Source organism: Eptatretus burgeri, chromosome 5 (assembly GCF_056783735.1).
Source record: "Eptatretus burgeri isolate ZD-2024b chromosome 5, Ebu_testis_v1, whole genome shotgun sequence".
NCBI lineage: Eukaryota > Metazoa > Chordata > Myxini > Myxiniformes > Myxinidae > Eptatretus > Eptatretus burgeri.
In genome coordinates this window covers 68,556,183-68,579,524 of record NC_140965.1, presented here as the reverse complement: position 1 = coordinate 68,579,524, position 23,342 = coordinate 68,556,183, and the positions used below count along the sequence as shown (strand labels likewise).

Here is a 23,342-nt window from a genome sequence, read left to right as displayed (position 1 = left end):
GGGGTAATGGAAGGAGGGGGTAGGGGGGATACCTTTCTTGACCCGATCTCCCTTGATCAGACATCAGGAAGAATCCAAACGAAGTGCAGTTTACCTTTAACTCAACTCAAGATAAAATTTTGAAATCGAACTGTGGTATCAACCCAAACATCTTGTATTAAAATGAATACCGTGGTGTCTTTATCATTAAGTTCAACACACTTGGACAGATGACTTAGTGTTCTCACCGGCATGCCACCAGATGGCAGCTCCAGTCACATCCGACTCTGCCGAGACTCAACGCAGGACTACAGAATTTGTTGTAGAACTTTTCATCCCACAAAGACATTGCATGCACAAAATGCCGGCCCATGCTGTGATGCCATCTGTTGGTCCGAGTGTACGGTGCAAGGAAGAGTCATAGGCTCTGGTCTTTCACCCTCTCTCAAATGATCATAACAGTGACACATGAGCACTCAAAAACAACTTTGCAAAATGTCACATCTATTGCGCAGAGAGGATCAAAACGTCACTTCAATTGCATTAAGAGCACCAAAAGGTCACATACTGTATATTCTGCCAAGAGCACCGAAATGTCACATCCATTGCGCCGAGAGTAAGAAAAGGTCACGTCCATTGCTCCGACAGCACTGAAAGGACACATCCATTGTCCTGAGAGCACCGAAAGGATACATCCATAGTGCTAAGAGCACCGAAAGGATACATCCATTGTGCTCAGAGCACCAAAATGTCACATTCATTGTGCTAAGAGCACCGAAAGAATACATCCATTGTGCTAAGAGCACCAAACGTTCACATCCATTGTGCTAAGAGCAATGAAAGGTCACATCCATTGTGCTAAGAGCACCAAAAGGTCACATCCATTGTGCTAAGAGCACCGAAAGGATACATCCATTGTGCTAAGAGCACCAAAAGGTCACATCCATTGTGCTAAGAGCACTGAAAGGATACATCCATTGTGCTAAGAGCCCCAAACGTTCACATCCATTGTGCTAAGAGCACTTAAAGGTCACATCCATTGTGCTAAGAGCACCAAAAGGTCACATCCATTGTGCTAAGAGCACCAAAAGGTCACATCCATTGTGCTAAGAGCACCAAAAGGTCACATCCATTGTGCTAAGAGCACCAAAAGGTCACATCCATTGTGCTAAGAGCACCAAAAGGTCACATCCGTTGTGCTAAGAGCACCGAAAGGTCACATCCATTGTGCTAAGAGCACCAAAAGGTCACATCCATTGTGCTAAGAGCACCAAAAGGTCACATCCATTGTGCTAAGAGCACGAAAAGGTCACATGCATTGTGCTAAGAGCACTGAAAGGTCAATCCTTTTGCCGAGAGCAGTGGCAAGGTCAATCCATTGTGCTGAGAGCCCTTCGGAATGAGGCTTCTACACTGACATGAAGAACCTGAAGATCGGTGGATGAAGTTCAATGAGGGTGACTAGAATATGACAAGGTCGTGGATGTGGGTTAAATAATGATAACATCTGGTATGACTTTGAATGCAAATCAAAGTAATGTCTGATCCACTATTTGAATAATTTACTTTTGCAAAGTGTATGTTGTAGTTTAATTATGTGCTATATTTATGCTGTAATTGCCTTGCATTTGCATGTCTTTTTTTTTGTTTGTTTGTTTTATTTTTACAACTGGGAATGGGTCACGCAAGTCAAAAGCCTTCATATGGTCACTGGAAATGAGAGTAAGTCACTTAACAATGCAGTCTTATAAGGGGCCATCTACAAATTACTTATGCAAAACGATTGTTATTTTTGATCTCCTCTCCCCCTACCCTCATGTCTCTCCTCTCCACTCCTGTCTCAGCATTGGTACTGTGACCTATCTGACATGTCCAGTCCCTTGCTCACTCCCACTTTTATACAGTGCAGAGTAGATTTTGTATCTGTGCTGGGAAGTTGGCATACATATAGCCTCATAAAGAAAGAAGCAGAAATAAATTATTTATTGACATTTATTTTCAGTTTGTACATTTCTTCTCAAAAGGACAGACTTCTCAAAAAATTGACTTCTCAAAAAGAATATTAATTGCATTTTTAACATCGAGCCTCCTCCACACTGGAATGTCATCTGTCACCTGGAAAAATTAGGGTTTTCATTGGAAAAACATGTCGAATTATAGGGTTGTTTGACTATGACCACAGCCTTTTAAAATGAACTTAATGCAGTTATTAACTTTCATTACAAGGTGAAGGTACTGGGCAAGAAAGTCCAATATCTCGAGGATAAGCTCGCAAATAGCGATTAAATGCACACAAAGAACTCGTATGTTTAAGCAAATGTTTAATGCGGTAACATTTCTTCAAAAGCAAACTTAAAACTCACAAAATGAAACAGCATGCCATTACCGTGCTGGACCGGTTCGGAATGACGTACACCAAAAGACCAAATGAGAAATGGTGATAACACTTGAGACCTGAGCTGCATTTACCAAACAAACTCTTCATCGTAAATGAGCTTCTTGAGGGCCTGACCGGGTATGGATTAGAGGAGAAAAACAAGTCCATGTCATGAATACTCAATAATCGAGTCCACAGACTGTTAACGTAAAACGGGAGTAAACAACAAGTGTACAGGCTGTGTTCCACAGTATAAACACACAAACAACTATAATGGCACTCGGTAGAGCCCATACCTCTGCCAGACTGAACAGTTTACGTTTTGCATCCCACTGATAGGCAAGATCTGCATCTGGACCTTAACCAAAATCTAATCCACTTGTTCTTGTCACCTACCCAATTCATCCACCAAGTTTTGTCATAATCCATCCACAACTTCTTGAAACATCATGCACGCTACAGTATATAGTTTGGGCTCTTTCTCTCAATGGTGAAGAATCACTTATGAAATAAAAAAATTCTTGCATCTGGATCCAGATCTTCACCAAAATCAGATCAAATTGTCCTTGTCAGACACCCAACCTGTCCAAGTTTTTATCTGAATCTGTCCCTAACTTCTTGAGATATCTTGCTCACAGACAGAAAAACAAACAAACAAACAGGGGTGAAAACATAACCCCTGGACACCTTTGTCGACAGAGATAACGACAAGTACCTGGGTTAGTTCGTAGTCTGGAAGGTTGAACCGTTCCACGATGTCAAAATGGTCGGTCTTTGCGACATCGATCAACACAGCTGGGAGGCCGCACTTCACCAGGCGCTGCACGGAAAACGCAAAATCAAATTATATAGAAGGTTGTACACTCGACAAAGGGACATGGCAGAGGAATGGTATTGAGAATTATTTTAACCAATCCGATCAGGGATTTTTATCTCACGCGTGAAGCACAAAGTGGGCTTCAGCAATTTATTCACTCTGCCAGTCTGTTTCTGCAGATGTTGGTCTCTGATCGAGGAACAACTCGATTTTGATTGAATTTTACATTTTGAACAATGTAGAATACGAAATGGCACATAAACTCGCAGTTTGGCAGTACTTTGGTTTGGAATTTGGCAAATTTTCCAGAATCTCATCCCGAGCACGCATGCCGACAAAGGAGTAAGGTAATTTTTTTTTAGTCTGGAATGATTTTCATTTCAGTTTGACTACTAGACAAAATATATAAAAGACTGACAAACAGTAAACCTACTCTTTTTAGGGATGTCATAAAGGACAAGCAACAGGCATGAAAAACTAATTTAACATGTGACATAATCTGGTGATGTGACGGTGCATCAACGGCAGTAAACACCTGAAAAAAAATGGGTTTTTGTTTTTGTTTTTTTTCTCCAGGTTTCAAAACCTTTCTTTTATTTCAATTAAATTATATACTTGAACACTGAAGAACACAAATCACCTTGTTGGCACTTTCAGAAACCCTCCGATGAGCACGACTGCGACTTGGACAAAATATGCCATTTTACGCCATCTTGACCAATCAAATTTGCTGCTCGCACTCTTCAAGTTGGGGAATATCGAGATCCAGCCAAAATCACCATTCGTAGGAAATGTAGATGTGCTCAGAAACGGAAAGCAATCCTTTAAAGGACACTTTCCATGTCCTTCTTCAAAATACCGCGCAAGGTAAGGTGTTCTATGAACTCTCGATTTTTTTTTTTTTTACATCGATCCAAGGATCATTGAGGAGTTTGTACATACATCACATGTGGGACAAATACATTAGAAGACGTCAGTGTACTTTTAATGTGAATTACAAGGGCATTGACAGACAAGGGACACTGCAATACTATTGTCCAGTAACTGATTTCATCATCACCACCATAATCACCATCATCATCTAAAAGCATATTTTGACATTGGAATGTAATATTGTTACGAATTTGGAAGCCTTGTGCACACAGACAGAGAGCCGTCCCCATAACTTAGTTATTTCGATAAGTGTGTGTTTCTAGTTAGGGCCCCCTACCTGTGTCGAATGGGAATTACATACATGCGCTGCGAAGTTATTTTGATAGTCAGGGTTTTCTTTTACATTTTTACACCCCGTATCACAACAACAACAACACTTTCGCTCCATCCTGACGCCATGACGCTCACGGAATTCTTCGCGCGCTCGCCAGCAAGCATGCGCGTGGGCGGAGCCTAACATTAGCATCGCGTCCCTCTAAGCCAATCGGCAAGGAGCGGGCGTCTCACCCGCCCCGTTTCTGACTCAGCACCATCGCCATTAGGCACATGGCCAGAGCTGAGGATGTGGGCGGAGCCTCCGTCACTTCGGCTCAAAGCTCCAGCCAATGAGCGGAGGGCGAGCACTATACGCGCGCCCTCAGCCAATCGGGAGGCCGCCACGAGTCGCGTGAGAACCCCTAGTCCAATCGGGAGGCGAGTGGAAAGAAGAAGAAGCCCCTCCCACCAGAGGAGAGCGTGGTGGTCGGGACGATCACGAGAAGAACGAGAACAAATATTAGCGTCTGGTCTGCTCGAGTGCTGAACACATCTCTCGACACTGGGCTGGACGCATCTCGCTGGTGCTGGTCTGCTCTCGTGTCGTCGCCGGCGCTAGTCTGGCCTCGTCTCGTCGCCGGCGCTAGTCTGATCTCGTCTCGTCGCCGGCTTTGGGCTCGTCGCGTGCAGGAGCTCGACGCTGTCCTCCGTACCCGGTGCTTGCAGCGGCATTGAGCTGCGGGTTCGAGTCCCGCCGATCCTGGACGTCGAATACCGCACGAGGAAGGTCCATTTCATTTCTTTTAGGTGTGCTTCTGTCTGTGGGCCCGTCTTTAAGTTGGAACTGTTAAGTGCTTGTGCTGTACATGATTTCATTTCTTTATAGTCGGCTTAACTCTGTTCTTGTGTGTTCCCTTCCCGACCTATTGTAAATAAATACCCATTTGTTGAATGTTTCAGCTCGTACTCGTCCTTTCCTTCATTGGTTTAGCAGGGTGCGTGTTGGGTGATTAAAAAGGCCGTTGTTGCTGTCGATGTACATTTGGACCGACGGGACCTCGGTAACCATCCGCTCGGGTTACGCATGGGTCGAGCACGGAAACGCCTCGTCCCGTCGAGGGTGTGAATCCCTCGGTAGCTCACCACGTGGGCCTCTAGGTATTTTGAAATTTGGCAAATAACCCTGTACCACGTGGTTGATTTCTTGACGATTCACGGTCCTGTAAGGGACCCGTACCTCCGGAGTTATCCGAGGGTAACGATGTGAATTCCGGGTGTTCGGTGGGGTCGACTCTACTGCTCCATCTAGCGGTCGTGCTCGCCACCGATACCCGGCCCACAACAATATAACAACCACCGCAAACAGGCCGATGTTTGCCAATGCAACGCAACAACATTGTCAGCAACGAATCTTGTTTTATCGAGACAGTGCACACAAGGCCGGATTAAGATCTTCGTAGGCCAAGGCCCTTGAGATTTCGTTGGCCAAATTCAAGAGTGACCAAAACGATGATTTTGAACATGAAATTTAATCGGAACAGACTGCGGTAAATGGCGATTTGTCCGACTTTCAAATATACAAGTGCCTGTAAAATCCAATTCGGCTTCGAAATTGAGAAACGAACGATACAGAAAACAAATTCGGAGGAATGTATGTATATTCAATTTCCACCCTGCTGAAACACCTTCTTTCGTGCCTTTTGGTTGGCAAACGACTCAATCACTTCGGAGAAATGGATTTGCTTCATCAGCTCAGAGCAAATACCGTGTTTTATCTGGATACACTCGGGCCGTATATGAAAAATCTGCTTTCCTGTCTTGGCAGGGAGGATTCTGGATGAAATTATCCACGAGTTCTGCGGAGAGAGTCCATTCAGCAGGATCAGGATTGAAACTACGAGCCGCAACACTGGCTGCAGTTGTTCCAATGCTTCTCTCGTTGCTTGATGCGATGGTATTGGTATCATCAGCTTTCGAAATGTGATGCAGTGCGAGATTACTTGATCCCTCGACATTGACATCAGAAGACTCTGCATGCGCACATCCCGTTTGTTCATCTCGACTCTGGTGAGGAGAAAAAAATTTCAAGATGGATCCAGACAGCCTTTTTTTCTGTTTCACGCCTCTTCTTTTTGTCGCGTTTGCCAGTACCACTGTCGTGGTGCCGAATATATCCGTCGGCCATAGTCAAGAATAAAAAAAGACAAATAAGAGTAAAACGAAGAACTGCAAGCGTCAGGATGCTCGATAACTCGCAGGAAGGTAAGAGGAGGCCAGTGTGTTCATACTCGGCGCGAACATTACTCCACCCGTCAGCCAGACGATATCGGCGACGCCTGTGATTGGCTGATTGTGATGTGATCACGTGGTTCCCACGCTCGCTGTCGACGATCACTGTCTGGCCACGTGCCAGCCGCCTTCCCTCACGGTGTGTACAGCCTTCCTGCACATGTCCAGTCACATAATTAAGACTGAAAAAAACGTCGTCGGGAATTTTTGCAGGCCAAATATTTTTTGTAGGCCAAGGCCTGGGCCTCACGGGCCGAGTGATTAATCCGGCACTGGGTGCACACTTGACTCGCACTAAAATTGTCGATGACACTATTTTCAGGAAACAAAATGGCAAGGAAGAAGTGCAGGGAGAGGATGAGAAAGGTGAAAGCTCTGAGGGAAGTGCAGGGAGACGGAACGTCAACTGCGGCACTTCTACTTTGGCACTCGTGCTCGTACATTGCCCACGTTGTACTCATGGGCGTCCGCAGAAAAAAATGCAGGGGGGGGCAATGTTATCCTGAGATCGCCGTGTCAAGTGTGAGGACATCTTGTTGCTGAGATTACTGTAAATAACAGAACAAAATGTTAACAATTCTTCAGGTAGAAGACGCACGATTGATTGAATGTCATGATATTTGGCGTGGAAGATAGTGTTTTTTCGTTCATTCCTTCTGTGTTGCGGCTATTTATTTTATTTCAGTAACAAAACTCATGCTAATTTTCTACGTTGGATTTTATACAAAATAATCAAACTAAATGCTCTTGATTTGATTGTTATAGAGTCTGGGGAAGACCAGTGTATTAAATTTGTATTGTTATGTTAACCTCATTTTTTATTTTTCAGGAATGTGAAATGGATATCAGGAGGTTCTTTAAAAAACGTAAGTCTGATGACTCTGACAACAATCAAGACACCCCAGGTACATCGGAGATGCATGTTGAAGCAGCAGAGCAGCGCAGAGGGGGACATCACGAGCAGTTACTCGCAGCAACCAATCAGATGCCACCCCAAACACCACTTCCGAAAGTGGCCAATGACTTGCCTCGTCATCTGGACATTGGATCATACGTCAAAACCACAGAACATTTGACCAATAATCGAAGATATGACCTCCTGATGAACACATACGTCCCACCAACTGATTACAGCTGTCAGAACGATTCACAGGGCACCCGCTGTTTCCGCCACATGTGGATAAACCAATATTCTCCATGGCTGGCCTACTCAAGTCACTTGAAAGGTGCTCTGTGCAAATACTGTGTGCTGTTCCCTCAACCAGTGCACCGAGGTCTAATGGGTGCGTTCATCGTGACTCCTTTTGTTAAATACAAAGACTTCAACGAGTGTGCGAGGAAGCACATGCTTTCCTCCTGGCACAAAGGCGCACTGCAAGATGCCAACAATTTCCTCACCACCGTGCAAAGGCCAGAGTTGACCATCGTGAGCCAGATGGACCGAGCAGTCAACAAAGCAGTCACTCAAAACCGAGAGAAACTGTTCCCCATACTATCCACCATTCTGTTCTGCTGCAGCCATGACATTACATTGAGGGGGAAGGAGAGTACATCGGGGAACCTCTGTGACCAACTGCGATTCAGGATAGAAGCAGGGGACACGGTCCTGAAGGATCACATGGAGGGCGCAAGCAAAAATGCGAGATACACATGAGTTTGTGTACAGAATGAGCTGATAGTTCTCTCCGAAGAAGTAGTAAGAGACAATATTGTGAAAGCTGCAAATGAATCAAATGGATTCTCTATCATTGTAGATGAAACTGCTGACATATCAGGCACCGAGCAACTGTCCATTGGAGTACAATTTGTTGCGCTGCAGGAACAACGGAATGACTCAGCCACCATACGTGAGGAATTCCTTGGATTCATTCCACTGGAGAGGGTGGACACTGAAACAATTGCAGATACTATCATCGACCAAGCAAAAAAATTTGGTCTTAACCTCGACAAGCTCCACGGCCAAGGCTACGATGGATGCTCAACCATGGCAGGAAAAGACAATGGTGTACAGGCCCGTATCAGGAACACCTATCCCAAAGCTGTTTTCGTGCACTGCTCTTCACATCGACTGAATTTGGTGGTTCATGACCTGAATTCTATTGCAGATGTGAGGAATACGACTGGAACTGTGAAATCTATCATGAAATTCTTCCGTGACAGTCCCAAGCGCAGGAGACTGGTTCCAAATATACCTTTGTTGTGTGAAACCAGATGGAGCGCAAAGTACAAAAGCATCCGCATCTTTTCAGAGAACTTTTGTGATATCTATGCACAACTGGAGCAACTGGAGGCAAACCAGCACGAGTCACAGAGTACGCGTCAGACGGCGTATCAGCTGAAGTGTGCTGCAGGAACCACAAGTGTTCCTCATCTGTCTGAAGATCATTGCGAAGTACTCAGCGATGTTGGAGCCAGTGACCCAACAGCTGCAGGAAGTCGACATGGACATGATGGGAGTCCGAGATCACATCAACCTGTTGATGAAGGCTTTCCGAGCTCACTGGGATGGTGCAGACCGTGTGTTCTCAGAAGAAATCATCCCTGAGGTGAAAACCTTGGCAGAAGAACTTGGCATAGACTTGACGATGCCTCGGCGATGCGCACGCCAGGTCCACCGGCCGAATGTAGGAGGCTCCATTCAGGAGTACTATCGCTGCACCATCTATGTCCCGTACATGGATTCCTTGATCCAGTCTCTGGAAAGTCGCTTTGGTGAAAGTAACACACCATATTTTCACATTTTCGCACTACATCCGAGAGAAATGCAGCAAACAGAAAGAGATGAATTCAAGCACATGTATGGCATTGACAACCTTGTTGAAGAAGCTCTAGCGTGGTATGACGTGCAGAAGCATAAGCCACTGGATGAAAACTCTCTGGGTATGATCGAGCTGGTGAAGCAGACCACTCTCTTCTCTGCTGTGCGCAAGGCTATTCTCATCGCACTGACTCTGCCTGCAACATCATGTACAGTGGAAAGGTCCTTCAGCACACTGCACAGGGTGAAGACCTGGTTAAGATGAACGATGAGTGATAAACGTCTGTCCGGCCTCTGCATACAAAGTGAACAGCCAGAAGACCGAGCGAATGAACAGGGTCATTGACAATTTCGGAAGAGATCCCTGACGGCTCCAATTCCTGTTCCAAGAGTAGTAACCTGCTCTAACTGAATGAACTGTTGAGAAATGTTAATGTTATTTTATTCATTTTGTATTTTCCATGTAATTTTTTTTCAAATTTTTGATTTTCCAGGGGGGGGGCAAATGCCCCCCTTGCCCCTCCCTGCGGATGCCCATGGTTGTGCTAAGAGAAAGAAGTGGCTGAAGTCTTTTTGATGGAGAGAAGGCCGGCTCAGGGAGCCTTCAACAAACTTGCTCGTGGAACTTGCTCTTGGAACTCCAAGATATCCATTCTGTCTGGGAATGTGCTCCTGCAATCAGCTTACATTTCCGCTTCTTCTTGTTCAGTCCAGAAAGAGGTGCTTTTGAAATAGGCATCTTTATGTCGAAATGGACATTAATTTTTGTTCCAAGTAAATCGATTATTAGTTTTGCAACCAAGTAAATTGATTATTCACTTTCGAAGGGTATCATTTTTATTCGAGCGAGACGCAATAACTGCGTTTTGTGGCTCCAGGTAATGCAGTACTGGAATGAAAACAAACATTGACTCTGCCGACACACACACACACACACACACACACACACACACACGTCAAAATAATTCAAAGGCAGGGGCTTTGTCATTAAAAGTGTTTTATTGTTATGAAAAGTTTTTAAAACACAATGTACTTAGAATAACACTTTATTACTGTTTCTGAAGGTTTGTTAATGCAGGAAGCAAAGGGCAGGTTCTGACTACTACATTGAACATCCACAATACATTTTTGGGCTTCAAATTTCACAAAAGCTCCAATTTTTTTTTAAAATGCTGCAGATGATATGATGCCACGGGCAGAAGGTACTGAAAGCTGAAGTTTAATTGGTAAATACATTTCGCTGCTTTGGCGATTGTTGGAGACTGTCTCACACTACACCATCATACACGATTGTCACGAATAACCCATCATAAAAGTTGAACATGTCGTCGCCAATGCACGTAAAAGTCATCGTAGATGCACCCGAAAAAATAGTTGACGAGGCTTGTCAACTGTGGCACATTACACAATTATCAAAAACTGTCACACAATAAGCTATCGCTGACAATCTTGTTGCATTGTGTTGACTCGTGTGCGGCGGGCTTAACACATACCTGATGGAATTCGAGAGACTGGCGCCTAAACTCTGGTGGGTCATGCTGTCCAACAGCAATCACAAGGCGGTGGCCAAGCTGGCTGGCCCATATAGCATCTGGGAACAACTCTGGGCTGTTCCTCACTGCTGCTTCCCTAAAAAACAGACCCCAATATGAGAAAACAACTGTTGAACTGGCAGACATTATCTACATTATTGGAATCTCCCGTGACAAGGTCAAAACACAAGGCTTCTTGCTCTCACATCGCTGGCAGGTTGGTGATCTCTGTTTGTTTTTTTTTAGCACCTCTGCTCCAGTCTAGCTTCTTCAGTTCTCAGACCTTCCCCATCAACTCCAGGATGCAAACTTTCCTCCAGTAAACCTTTTCTGGTTAAACTTCCGAAATCCAGGCTGACTGCATGCATCAACTCCTTTGTTCCTTGCTTCTCTGGTCTATGGAACTGCTCTCACTTTCTTTCCACACTTCCCTCCAGGGCTTCAGGCAGGCGGTGCACCACCACCACCTCATGCAGGGGTTTCCTTATTTTTTGGAGTAGGAGGCTACCATTAAAAAGTAGCAGGTTACCATCACCGCGAGCGAAGCGAGTGCAGCTGTATGTATAGCCCGCCTCGGGCCCTGGAAGCCGGAGGATCCTCGATGGCTGGAGATGCATTCTAGCATGATTTCTGACATGAAATAGTTCTCATATTATCATGCTGTTGGGGTCGAAAACTCCACCAAAACAGGTGGTTAGGCCTATACTGGATGTAGTTGCATTAACATACTGACTGACTGGTTGACTGAAATTCAGCTATGCTGTTTAGTGAGTTCAAGCAGCTTTTAAACAGGGTTCATTAATTTAAGGCCATGGTTTAGGGCACACCAAGGTCTCTGGAATATGGAGTATCTAAGCACTTTAAAAGAGAGGCATTTTAGCAACATTTGGGCCATACCTTAGTTCTTAATAGGGAGATGATACTGCACATGGTGGAGTACAGTGAGCAATCTGAAGTAAGTGTGTTACATAATAATAGTGAAGATGAACTAGCATTCATTAAGGAAACCATATTCCATTTCACTTCTGTGAGTGTTGATGGTTTGCTGTATGAATGCTGTGAGCACGAAGGATTAGATTATTATAATAATGTTGGGTAAAATGTGCAAACCAAACTATTAACACTGCAAATTCTGTATACATCAGGATCTAAAGTTTGATTGAAGTAATAGACTTGTAGTGATATTATTTAATTCCAGTAATCAAAGAAGTGTGATATTTTTGATATCTATACAAAATATTCTCGGAGTTATACTCATCTTCCATTTCTGCTGTCAAACCAATGACAAACTCATATACCGGTAAACAATATTTCAATCAATCTTTAGTATTAAAATCAAGTCCTTTGGGAATTTGAGTCACTGTATATGTTTTATAGAAAGAAAAATTAATTCATAAATGAGATTTCACATTCAAAAAGTTTATTAGATATTTTTGTGCTGCAAACATTCTACATCCTCAACTTTCAAAACAATGTTGTCCGAATTTCAGAATCAAAGTAGCCATGAATTCATAGTCTATTTTCAGTTGCAAACATATCCAACATCTTTATGATATTATTCTAGCAGGAATGAACAAATGACATTATATGTAATTGAATAATCAATGATTGAAAGTTAGTAAACTTAAAATGTATTTGGGATGAAGAAACGTTCCCCAGCAAAGAACAAATTGTATATGTTCTGTGTAAATTGTTGAAGCTGATGTTTACAGTTCTGTTTAACAGTGTTTAACCTCTAGTCATTTAGCAAGTAAAGCAACACAATTTGAGTCACTGTCACTATCAGATCAAATGTCTTCTACATTAAATTGTCGCACTGCTTCATTTTCCGTCAGAGGGAAAAATTCTGATTCGACAGGCAAGTCATCAGTCAAGAGAATTTGGGGACATGCAAACGAAGTTGATGGTACACTAACAAGTCGTTGATTTGGGAGCTTCCGTCGAGGTCTTTGGCTATGCCAGTCAAGTGCACATTGTCGGATAAGGAGTTCGGCATCATTTGAGCCAACTGGAGGACCATTGATCGAGATTGTTAACAAGGCATCTCGCATGTCATTTTTCATTGCTGACCTCATTCTTGACTTAATACGTTTAAGGGCGCTGGCTCCCCATTCTGGCCATGCATTGGAAACTGGAAGAGACATACAAATTTCTGCAAGCTCTACCAGTTTGGGGTAAAAGTGCTTGTACTCCTGTTTCTGAGATAAGATTTGTTTAAGTACCCATTCTGTTGGTGTGAGGTTAGATTTTAACGAAAGTACTTCAACAGGCACATGTTTTTTCCATGAATTTAATTCAAACTTAAAATTCTGCCACTCAGCAACTACTTTCTGCTGACCAGCTTTTTCAAAAAACTGACCATCAAGTAGTATAGGTCAATGTAATCTGCACCATACTCTGAAAATCCATGCTCATCAGCTTCAGGAACTGAAGTCGGATAAAATACACTGAAGCTGGCGAGAACATTGGACTCAGCGCATCTCTCCTGGATATTCTCCTTTAGGGCATGCACTTATTTCTGTAGCAGATTAGAAACCTGATCTCTGTCAAAATCTGTAACTTTCAACTCACAACTCTCTAGCCTACCACCCTTCTTTAAATCATTCTGCAGATTTTGCACAACCTCCCCTTCACTGACAATTTTATCTAGCTCACAAAGAGTGTGCTGAATGCTTGGCTCTATTCTAGCAAAATTTACTGTGCCTCTCTGAAATGTTTTGCTCAGTGCCCCTAAGTGTGGAAGAATTTTCTTCAGTATATAAATTGTCCCAATGAACTTAACAGAATTCATCTTACTTAGCAAACCACAGGCAATGGCATCTTGCTCCTTGCACTGCCGAAGAGTCAGTAACAAAGGCAGAATGTCCATATAGACAGCCTCTACACGATTCTGCAATGAAAGCCACCTTGTACGGCAAGATTTACGTACTTTGCGAACAATGCTATCTCTTGAGTGATTTGTTAAATTTACTCTTTTAACTTCCTCTTGTATTTTGACATACAGTGTTGTACGCTTTGGGGAGTTGTTGAAAAAACTCCAAAGCTGTACAAGAATAGTCTCAATTGTGGCAATATACTTAACGGTATCATTGGCACCAGAGCATGCCAAAGCAAGTTTATGGCAAATGCAATGCACTGAAATAATTTCTTTCTTAAGCCGCTTCAGCCGAGCTGCAACACCATTCTTCACCCCCCCCCCCCCCATCATCACACTACAACCATCTGACACAAAACTACTTAGATTGTCAAGAGGCAGCCTACATTCCTCAAGACTTTCAGTAACAAGTTTGGTGATAGTTTCAGAAACAGAGTTTTTCAGAATGTCCTTTATAAAAAGGTAATCTACCTGTGGCATTGCTGTTGATGGATTCACATAGCTAACAAATCCAAGCAGCTGTTCAGATACCGAAATGTCAGTCACCTCATCTATCAATAAGCCAAAACATTGTGCTTTTGAAACTCTGTCTGTCACAATTTTTTCATAACATTACCTATTGTGATAAAGATCTCTCGGATTTATCTACTCGACTGGTGGTGGAAATGTTTCAGATTGGCGAGACCCACCACTTGGAGGAACTCTATGAAGTTCTTAAGTTTTTTGTTGGCAATGTCTTCCTTAGCAAGGAAATAGCAGCTCATGAAAGCATTGTATAATATCTCATTAGCAAATGTTTCTCTATCCTTAAGCTCTTTATCAAACACAGACACCCTCTGCATCAGTTCAGCCATAACAGCAGATTTGTGCTGTTTAGATGTAGAGTGCTCTAATAATGCAACTTTCCTAAATCTACAGGCTGGCTCTGTGTTATAAATTCTCGACTTGTTCTGCTTATTTACTGTATTATGTTTCTTGCACAGAATACAAAACATGTCATGTTGGGTTTCCCTGTAAACCAACCAATACAATCCTGTTTTGCCACAGTGTGTAACAGGATCTGTCAGCCATTCATGGCTAAATCTCGATTTCGCTTTCTGTCTTTCTATTTCAGTATTACTTAATTTCCAACATTGCAACTGTTGGCATTTGTAAACTGTGTGGATACGTTCTGCTTCTGAGAATAATTCTCCCAACAATTTATTGATTACATCCTAGCCAGGACTTTTATTAGGTGAAGATGTATCAAGATCTTTTACACTACACATAGAGATATCATGAGATAGATTAATGGGGGAGCTACATGTTAAAGTTTCTTCTACCATTAAAGAACTAGATGATTCAGACTGTATGCCAGAGTTGATTAGTTCAGAGAATGTTAATGAGTTGGCTGCAGTAGACGGTGTTACTGGATCAGGAACTGCAAGTTGATTTTCTTGCAGAGAGGGTGGCAAAGTCCTGGCAGATTCAGAAAGTGAGAAAGAGTTCGCCGGTTGATTTACAGTGGGATGGCTGACTGGTTCAGGAGAGGGAGAGCAGACTGGTCCAGAAACAGGGAGAGGTTCAGGTGCAGGGACAGGGAGAGATTTATATTCAGAGACTGGGAGAGATTCAGGTTCAGAGACTGGGAAAGGTTCAGGTGGAGGGACAGGGAGAGGTTCAGGGAATTCTGCAAATAGCAAATAATAAAAATGTACATGTGCTGTATACTTGTGAATGAAAAATTGTGAATTGATAAGTTTCCCATGCTATCATTTTTAATGTGGCCCACACCCCACTCACTAAATGTAATGAAAATTGCTTGGATGTTAAGCAGTGGAGTAACTGAAAATAGTCCAAATGCATTCATCACTGTGAGAAACTGCTTTTCAAAAGGGTCTACCATTAGCTAGAAGTTGAGGGCCACCTCAAACAATGACAACACCTAAACTTCACAACTCCCTAAATATCTGATGAACTATTTAAGCATAGAGAAGCTAAGTATTATATTTGTAAATTTTCTTTCATTCATTTTATGCATATTTTCCCTCTTCGATTTCATTTTACTTTGTTAAATATTGTTTATTATTATTTGATTGTGTTTTGTTTTGATTTAATAAACAGCTCAAACTAATAACTTTAGACTAGTTTATTGTTTGAAAATGAATAATAAACATATATTTAACTTCACTCGTTTTCTGATAATCTCTTTATTTGATGTCAGCTAGCTTCAATCAGTCAACCAATCAAACAGTCTAAGTGTGAATACTGCGTCACAGTCACAATCCCAATTTTGTTAAACTTCCACCTTGCATTATCCGCCAATATCGTGTTGTTATACCGTCAAGAAAAGCTCGCAAGTCTATGGTACATGCATGTATCTGCGGTACCAGTATTTAGTTGGCCAGTTCACAGCTGCTCATACTTGGCCTTCACTTCAGTGAATAAACAGAGATTTTCAGTGCAAATAACCACGAATAATAACATGTACAAAAGCTGCTTTAAGCTTATAGGCGAATTACTTTATAAATTAAAAAGGCACAACGGGTGACCGTGTATTTTGGAGCTGAATCACTTGACAAAAGCTCAAAATGGACGAGGTGAAAAAACAACAATGTCGCACTCGCGAGAGTGCAAGTTTAGACCAATTACTGATGGCCAGAAGCTTACCTCCCATGTCTTTGGGCTTCTTCGAAAATCCAAAGTCAAACAGGGATTTTCGTTTCGATGCCATCGTTTCGGCACCGAAACTGCGAGGCCTACAAAGTTTATTTTCTTGAGGTCATTGCTGTATGGTATCAGGGTACCAGGCCAAAACGAGGCTAAAGCAGAGAACTCTCCATTGCAGGAGGCGTGTTTTAGCTGCTTGTATTATTTTTAGGTCAGTGTTGTGCTTGACCTAGCGAGAGTACTAACAGTAAAAGTAAGCCCACTTTTATCAAAATACTAATGTGTTTTCGTCTCTGATTTCAAAACAGGGGGTGTAGAGATTTCGTGGTGACAAAATAAAAATCGAAAAATCCGCACTGAAGTCGGCGGCGACCTTTGACATTTTTTCTCTGAGTAGACGGCTGCGGGTCACCGGTAACCGGCTTCTAAGGAAACCCCTGCTCATGTCATCCTCCATCCCTACCCAATATTTATTACCCCCATTAACTGCACCTAACACAACCCTCTTACTTCCATGGTATGTATTCCATTCCAAGTACTTCTTACTTCCAATAAATCCTTCCCTCCTCTCTCATTTTTACTTGTTGATTCATTCACTTTCTTGTTGTGTCTAATTGTTGCCACACTGTCAATTTTTTTTACTTTTTAGATTTTGTCACCTGGCTCTTCCATCAGTCTCAATCTTGTCATGAATAAAAGAAAATACACCCTCACCCAGTCCAAGATCTGCATTCCAGCTTGAATGGCTGTCAAAAGACATGTTTAAATGACCAACACCTCATGGAATTTAACAAGGCCTCCACCTATACTATGTCTTCCAACAGAGGACAAACCACCACACATCTGGATCCGAATTCCGTTCCAAAAGACCCTTCATACTGATGCGTCCGCAACAGAACAACATTAATCGCAATCATTTGTGCTGCCAATATGTGATGCAACAAGTACATTGCTCTCAATTCCTGTCTCATCAGAAAGTGAGATTCAGTTGGAGTTGTTTACACTGCAGTCTCATTATAATGAATAAATGCATTGCAAGGAATCGTCATTGTATTCAGCATTCCTTACATCAGTACAGTACTCATCCCCAAAGATCCACAACACAGGAATTAAACAATTAATCAAATAAACAGGATAATAATCAAATTAATGGGAATCTCCTGGCAATCAGGGTGACAAATTGCCGTGGCATCTCAACCCCCCCCCCCAATGAAAACAATTCTCCGTTTCACCTTATACTAGTAGTAATGCCCGGCGTTGCTCGGGCTAGCAATAAAGCCCAGTGTTACCCGGGCTTTCTTGCAAATTTCCTGAATAGCTGTTAGCGGTTCGGGTTGCAGTTAGGGTTAGCGGTTAGGGTTAGGGTTAGGGTTAGCTGTTAGGGTTAGGGTTAGCTGCTAGGGTTAGGGTTAGTGTTAGGGTAGCTAACCCTAATACTAACCCAAACCCTAACCCTAACAGCTAACCCTAACCCTAACAGCTTGGCGTAGCGGAGGTAAACAACGCCCGGGGCAAAGTGGAAATTTGCGTCCCCCGTAGGCCTTAAACTTGAGTGGATTTGAATGGAAAATCCCATAAGTGATATCGATTTATCGATTTTTTCGAATATCGGAAGTGTTATGGAAAAAATTTATAGCCAATGACCTAAGTTGGACCAAAAGCCATAATCGTACCGAATTTGAATGGAATCCGTTGGAGTTTGTGAAAATGCATCAAAACGAATTTTGAGGGGCCTCTTAAGGAAGACAATAATATCATAAGTATATGTGCCAAATCTTGTTTCATTTCATGCAGTAACAAAAATCTGATGGTGGAACAAAGAAAGGAGCGTGCCGAAATATTAATATAGATGGTTGGACTTGCACTTACTTTTAGAGCAGAATATCACTTAATGAACTTGTCATAATAGAGCATTTTTCTCTGTGATGGTTCAATTCATCCTCCTGATGTATCCCAAGCACTCCAAAAAACATATTATATTGTATTCAAATTATATAACAAACATATAAAAAACATATTCTATTATAAAAATCATTAAAATATACTGTATTCTATAAAAGCATTCCAAGGTTGGTTAAAACGGAGTTGTCTATCAAAAGTGCCGTTTGTTATGAAATGATGGTTCTTTACATGTTGGACTGCTGCAGACTACACCATCCATCCATTGGGACCATACTCTGTGTAGAGCATTGGTGCTGCTTAAGCATTCTCCTGGGCTATTAGGCACAATCCTGGATGGGTCGCCACTCCGATGCAGGATACCAGCAAGATGGTACTTATTTTCGCCGACCTCAGAAGAATGACAGGCTGAGTCAACCCTACCTGGTATTAATTCAACAGCCAAGCAGGATTTGAACTCTGGACCCGAGGATCATAAGCCCACCACTCTAGCCATTAAGACAAGCCCACCACTCCAGCCATTAAGCCAACACCAGGCATTGTGGGGGCTGGAATAGGGATTTCAGCTTTCTTTTTATTACAGCGCGTGCGCTGTATACAATTGCACCGAGTTTGAAATGTCCCCGGTGTCGACCACGTCTCTGGTGTCCCCTGTCCCCCCCCCCCCCCCCACGTGCCTCAAGACAGCCAATGACGGCCATCCGGTAGATGCAGTGCATAACCTAGACGGAAATAGCGAGAATTGACGGAAATGCCCGAGTATTTCAATGGAAATTAGTGAAACTAATGTGTTATATATGTGAAAACTATTTAATTTATTGCTTGACAGGAAAAAAACAAGAAACGCGCCCCTCTCATGTACGAACAAACGAAAGACGTCATTTCCACCCACCATCGCATTTCGTGTCGAACGATGCCATTTCCGCTCACCATGGCATTTCGCGACGATCGCCGAATGCTGAAAGCTAAGTTCTTCTTATGCTATCATTCTTTTGCAGATCCCTGCCACGCTGTATCAAACAATTTCATTCCTTCTGTTATATATATATAAAGGTGCTTATCACAATAATAACAAGATTTTTACATTTCAAATATTAAGTACGCTTTTTAATTGTTTTTCAACTGAAAAAGCATAAATTGCATATTTTAATATTAGTGTACTCATTTGCTTCACCACACGCGCTGTATTGAAGGATTTCACTTGTTTTTTATCCAACTTGCTTATAATATTTTCCTTTGATTAAGGTTTGTTTATTGCTTGCATATAGTTAAATTTTTGTTTATGTTCTGATGTGGGGTTTTCTTTTTAAATGATTTAAGATATAACCATGAATTGTATTTGGAGAGACGGGCCGAGTAGAAACACTGCGCAGCACGGCTGTAGCGTGGAAAGCACTGTAGAACCAGGAAAGGGGTGGGGGGGGGGGAAATCACCTCCCCTTTCCCCATCCCCCATGTATATTTCCCTATCTCTCCTCTGGAGCTTTGAGATAAAGAAAGATATGGTGATTGCTAATGCAGATGTCCTGTGAAAGTTCCACGAACAAGGATCCTGTTGACTTTAAACCAGGGAGAGACTCCCATAAATGGCGCTTCTCCGGATCCACACTCTTTTCGGCTAAACCATGAAACATGCTCTGTGCAAAAGCAGGTCAGGCCACTCACCGCAAAAAGGGTCTTGCTCGAAGAGTAATGCGCCAAAAAAAGTATCTAAGCAGGGGTGACTGAAGATAGGCAGAGCAGATTGTTACATTCGCTCTGACAATCTGTTCGACCTGTGTACAGGGGTTTGGTTAATTGCTTAGTTGGCTGGTTGGCAAATTTATTGTTTGTCTAATTAATTGTTAGTTTAATCGTCAGTTTAATTGTAAGTTATTGTGATTCTTTTGTTTGGTATGGTTTAAGTGATTTTTATATTGGGTTGATTGATTGATGAATAAAATAAAATTATAGATCTGTTTTTGACATCTTGTGTGCGAGCGTGTGTGCGTGTGAGAAGGTACATTATCCTTGCTGTGAGTAGGCCATTAAATTTGCTGATGATTGTGTCTCTCCAAATCGAAGCATTGTAATTCACGGTACAGGGTTCGAGCCCCGACAGCATTACTACACCAATATGCATGAAAAAGAGGACACTCTCTGCATAAATGCACAAAACACGTAAAAAAAAATCATTTCACAAGGTGTTTCATCTGCTCTGAAATAAAAACTCATCAACCCATAGAAGACCTGGTGGTGACTTGGTGGCACATTGTCAAATGTGTCTCTGGAGTACGCTCCCCCTCCATCCCTTCCCTTACTTCAAATGGCACCACAATATGACTCTGCTCATGAGAAGACCAAATGCCTCAATCCTGTGTTTGCTTCCAAATCTGGTGTACCCAAACTCCTCAGTCCTCACTCCCTACACTTACTCTATCCCCTTGTGCTCAATTGCTCCTGGATACTGGTCTTGCCCACTTGAGAAGGTGGAGAGGTTTCTGGCAAACCTTGACTCTGATTCTGTGACAGGCTCCGATGGCATCAATGCCTGTGTTTGAAAAACCTGCTCTGCTGTTCTTGCTCATCCTCTTTCTGCTCTGTTCACTCGATCATCCTCTTTCTGGGTCAGTTTCCGTTCTGCCTGGAAGTTAGCTAAGATCACTGCAATACACAAACATGGGACAAAAATGGATCCTCTTCACTGCAGGCCTATTAGCTTACTTTCAATCATCAGCAAGGTCATGGAATCACAGCTGACAGAAGATCCAACCTTTTCTCCAACAGACTGATCTCAAATCATCAGGTCAGTTTCAGATCCTGTCATTCTACCTTGGATATGCTGCTTCTACTCTCCCAACAATAGATGGAAGCCCTCAATCTCAGACATTAGATCAGGGACGTCTCTGGATATGTCTCAAGCATTTGATACAGTCTGGCTTCTTGCCTTGATCTCCAAACTCTCTTCTTACAGTATCGGAGATTACCTCTTCCTATGTTGGTAAACTTTTGAAAAAATGTTTCCCGACTTCCTCCACTCCCATATTCAGGGTGCAGCTATTAACAGGATCCTTTCAACTCCTCTCCATGTCAAGGTTAGACATCCAAAAGGCAGTGTCTTGGGCCCAGTCTTGTTGCTCATCTTAATCAATAATCTTTCTCCTTCCCTGAAAAATCCTGTCTATCTCTTTGCTGATGACTCCACACTTTGCCATACTATTTCACATCCTTCAAACAGGCAGGCAGCAGCCTCTTCCCTCTTTGTAGACTTGATATAATTAGGAGTTGGTCCAACACTTGGACTGTCTTTCAACTCGGACAAATCCCACACACTCACCCTGTCTCTCGAAAAGGACTGTCCGACAAACTCACAAATCTACTTCCTAAACAAACCACTTGAAGAGGTTAAGTCACTCAGACTTTTGGACCTCATCATCAGCCATAATCTTTCTTGGGCAGATCATAATGGGTGACCACAACATAAAGGTACCCATACAATTTAATAAACCTTCTTTCTGTTTATTTAAAGGTCCCATGACACTCAAAACTTTCTGGTTATTTAGATATTAACTTGACCTTCCTAGTGAAGAAATCACCCACGTTTCTTTTTTTAAAATCAAAAATGGGATAATTAGACCAATATTTCGAACATTTCTGGTGCTTCTCACAACTTGCTATGCCCCGCCCCTTAAAGAAGTTGACTTCAGCGAACCGCAGCGTTGCGGCATCTGCAGAAACTCGCACAGAGTGGATTGACTCGAGATGTCGCGCGCCGTATAAAGTACGTACAAATGCATTGTGCACATGTGTTTGCTATCTCACTGATCGTCTTAATTCCTGTGATTGTTTCACGGAAAAGAAATTCTGCTTCTGAGCCGTGTATGCACAACAATCACGAGGCAATTATTTATCCCTTTACTATGTTGTCGTAGTTGTGTACAAATCCAATACATGTATGCACAATAAAGGGCTATACCATGTCCACAAAATATTAAATGTGACTGTTGAACCTTTCCATTAAAAAAGAAACTTACAGGGACATACAAGTAAAATACTAAAGATTAATTTTGCATCATTTCAAGGCGCAAGGAGATAATTTTAAAATCAAACAATGTGAAAAACCTGTACCCACATTTTGCAGCTTATTGAATTGTTCGTTGAAACCAGCCTGCTGGGATAGGTACGATTCCACATACAGGCAAGCCAGGTATGTCTGCACTCGACATACATGGGTTTATTCTCAAGTGAAGGTACTGCTTCCATTGGCTTGCTATTCATTAACATTTAGCCAAAATGCTGTAATAAATGAACATGGAAAAATATGTTGGCACAACTATGAAAGACAAATCTATCTGTCCTATTACACGGCCTCATAGCCGCGGGACTCTTACGCATTGACTTATACAAGTTACTTGTCAATTCTAGAGTCTAAACTAGTCCGATAAATCCGTCGTCCGTCCGACTAGTCCGATAAATCTGACGTGCTGTAGCTTTCTTTTATTATTCTCTTTTCTTCATTGTTTTCTACTGGCGCTACATGACGACAGTAGGAATAAAATAAATAAAAATGCAACAGAACGTCAGATTTATCAGACTACTCTAAACAATTGTGTCGCAAGGTGTGTTCTGCACACAAGTTTTCATCGTATCCGGACAGCGAGATTACTTCGTTTTATGCGCGGAGAGATACGGCCGATGACATGCGCCGGCCTTGCTTGTGATTCATTCGCCGCGGAGAAACATGTCCGCTGCGCTGTGCTGTTCACGTCACCTCACTAAAATATTTCTGATATCGAGCAGTATGCAAGTCGAATTTACTTTATTGAATTGCGAATAGGATTTAGTCTAACCATTTGCTATTGCCGAGTCTTCCTTCGATGTCCTCCGGATCATCATGAACGCCGGGAATTTCATCGCCAGTTTCCTCTGCTTGTCCTGCTTCGGGCTCGAACTACTAAGGCCGTATTCCATTTCCAGCTGCCTGAACTTCACCTCCTGTG

The 23,342-nt window shown here is 42.5% G+C and overlaps 1 protein-coding gene across 4 annotated transcripts in view; it reads right to left on the bottom strand.

Annotated features, from left to right (window-relative positions):
• Nucleotides 1–1,953: 1,953 nt before the first annotated feature.
• Nucleotides 1,954–23,342, bottom strand: part of AFMID (arylformamidase) — a 153,354-nt gene continuing 131,965 nt past the window's right edge. For 3 of the 4 annotated variants that reach the window (XM_085882283.1, XM_085882284.1, XM_085882286.1), the window contains 4 exons: nt 22,475–22,555; nt 10,902–11,037; nt 3,072–3,176; nt 1,954–2,486 (listed from right to left, as the gene is read on the bottom strand). In XM_085882283.1, coding sequence (XP_085738409.1) covers nt 2,445–2,486; nt 3,072–3,176; nt 10,902–11,037; nt 22,475–22,555 — 364 coding nt within the window. In that variant the 3' untranslated portion in view covers nt 1,954–2,444. The remainder of the gene's footprint in view (nt 2,487–3,071; nt 3,177–10,901; nt 11,038–22,474; nt 22,556–23,342) is intronic. The other variant, XM_085882285.1, reaches the window with a different exon arrangement.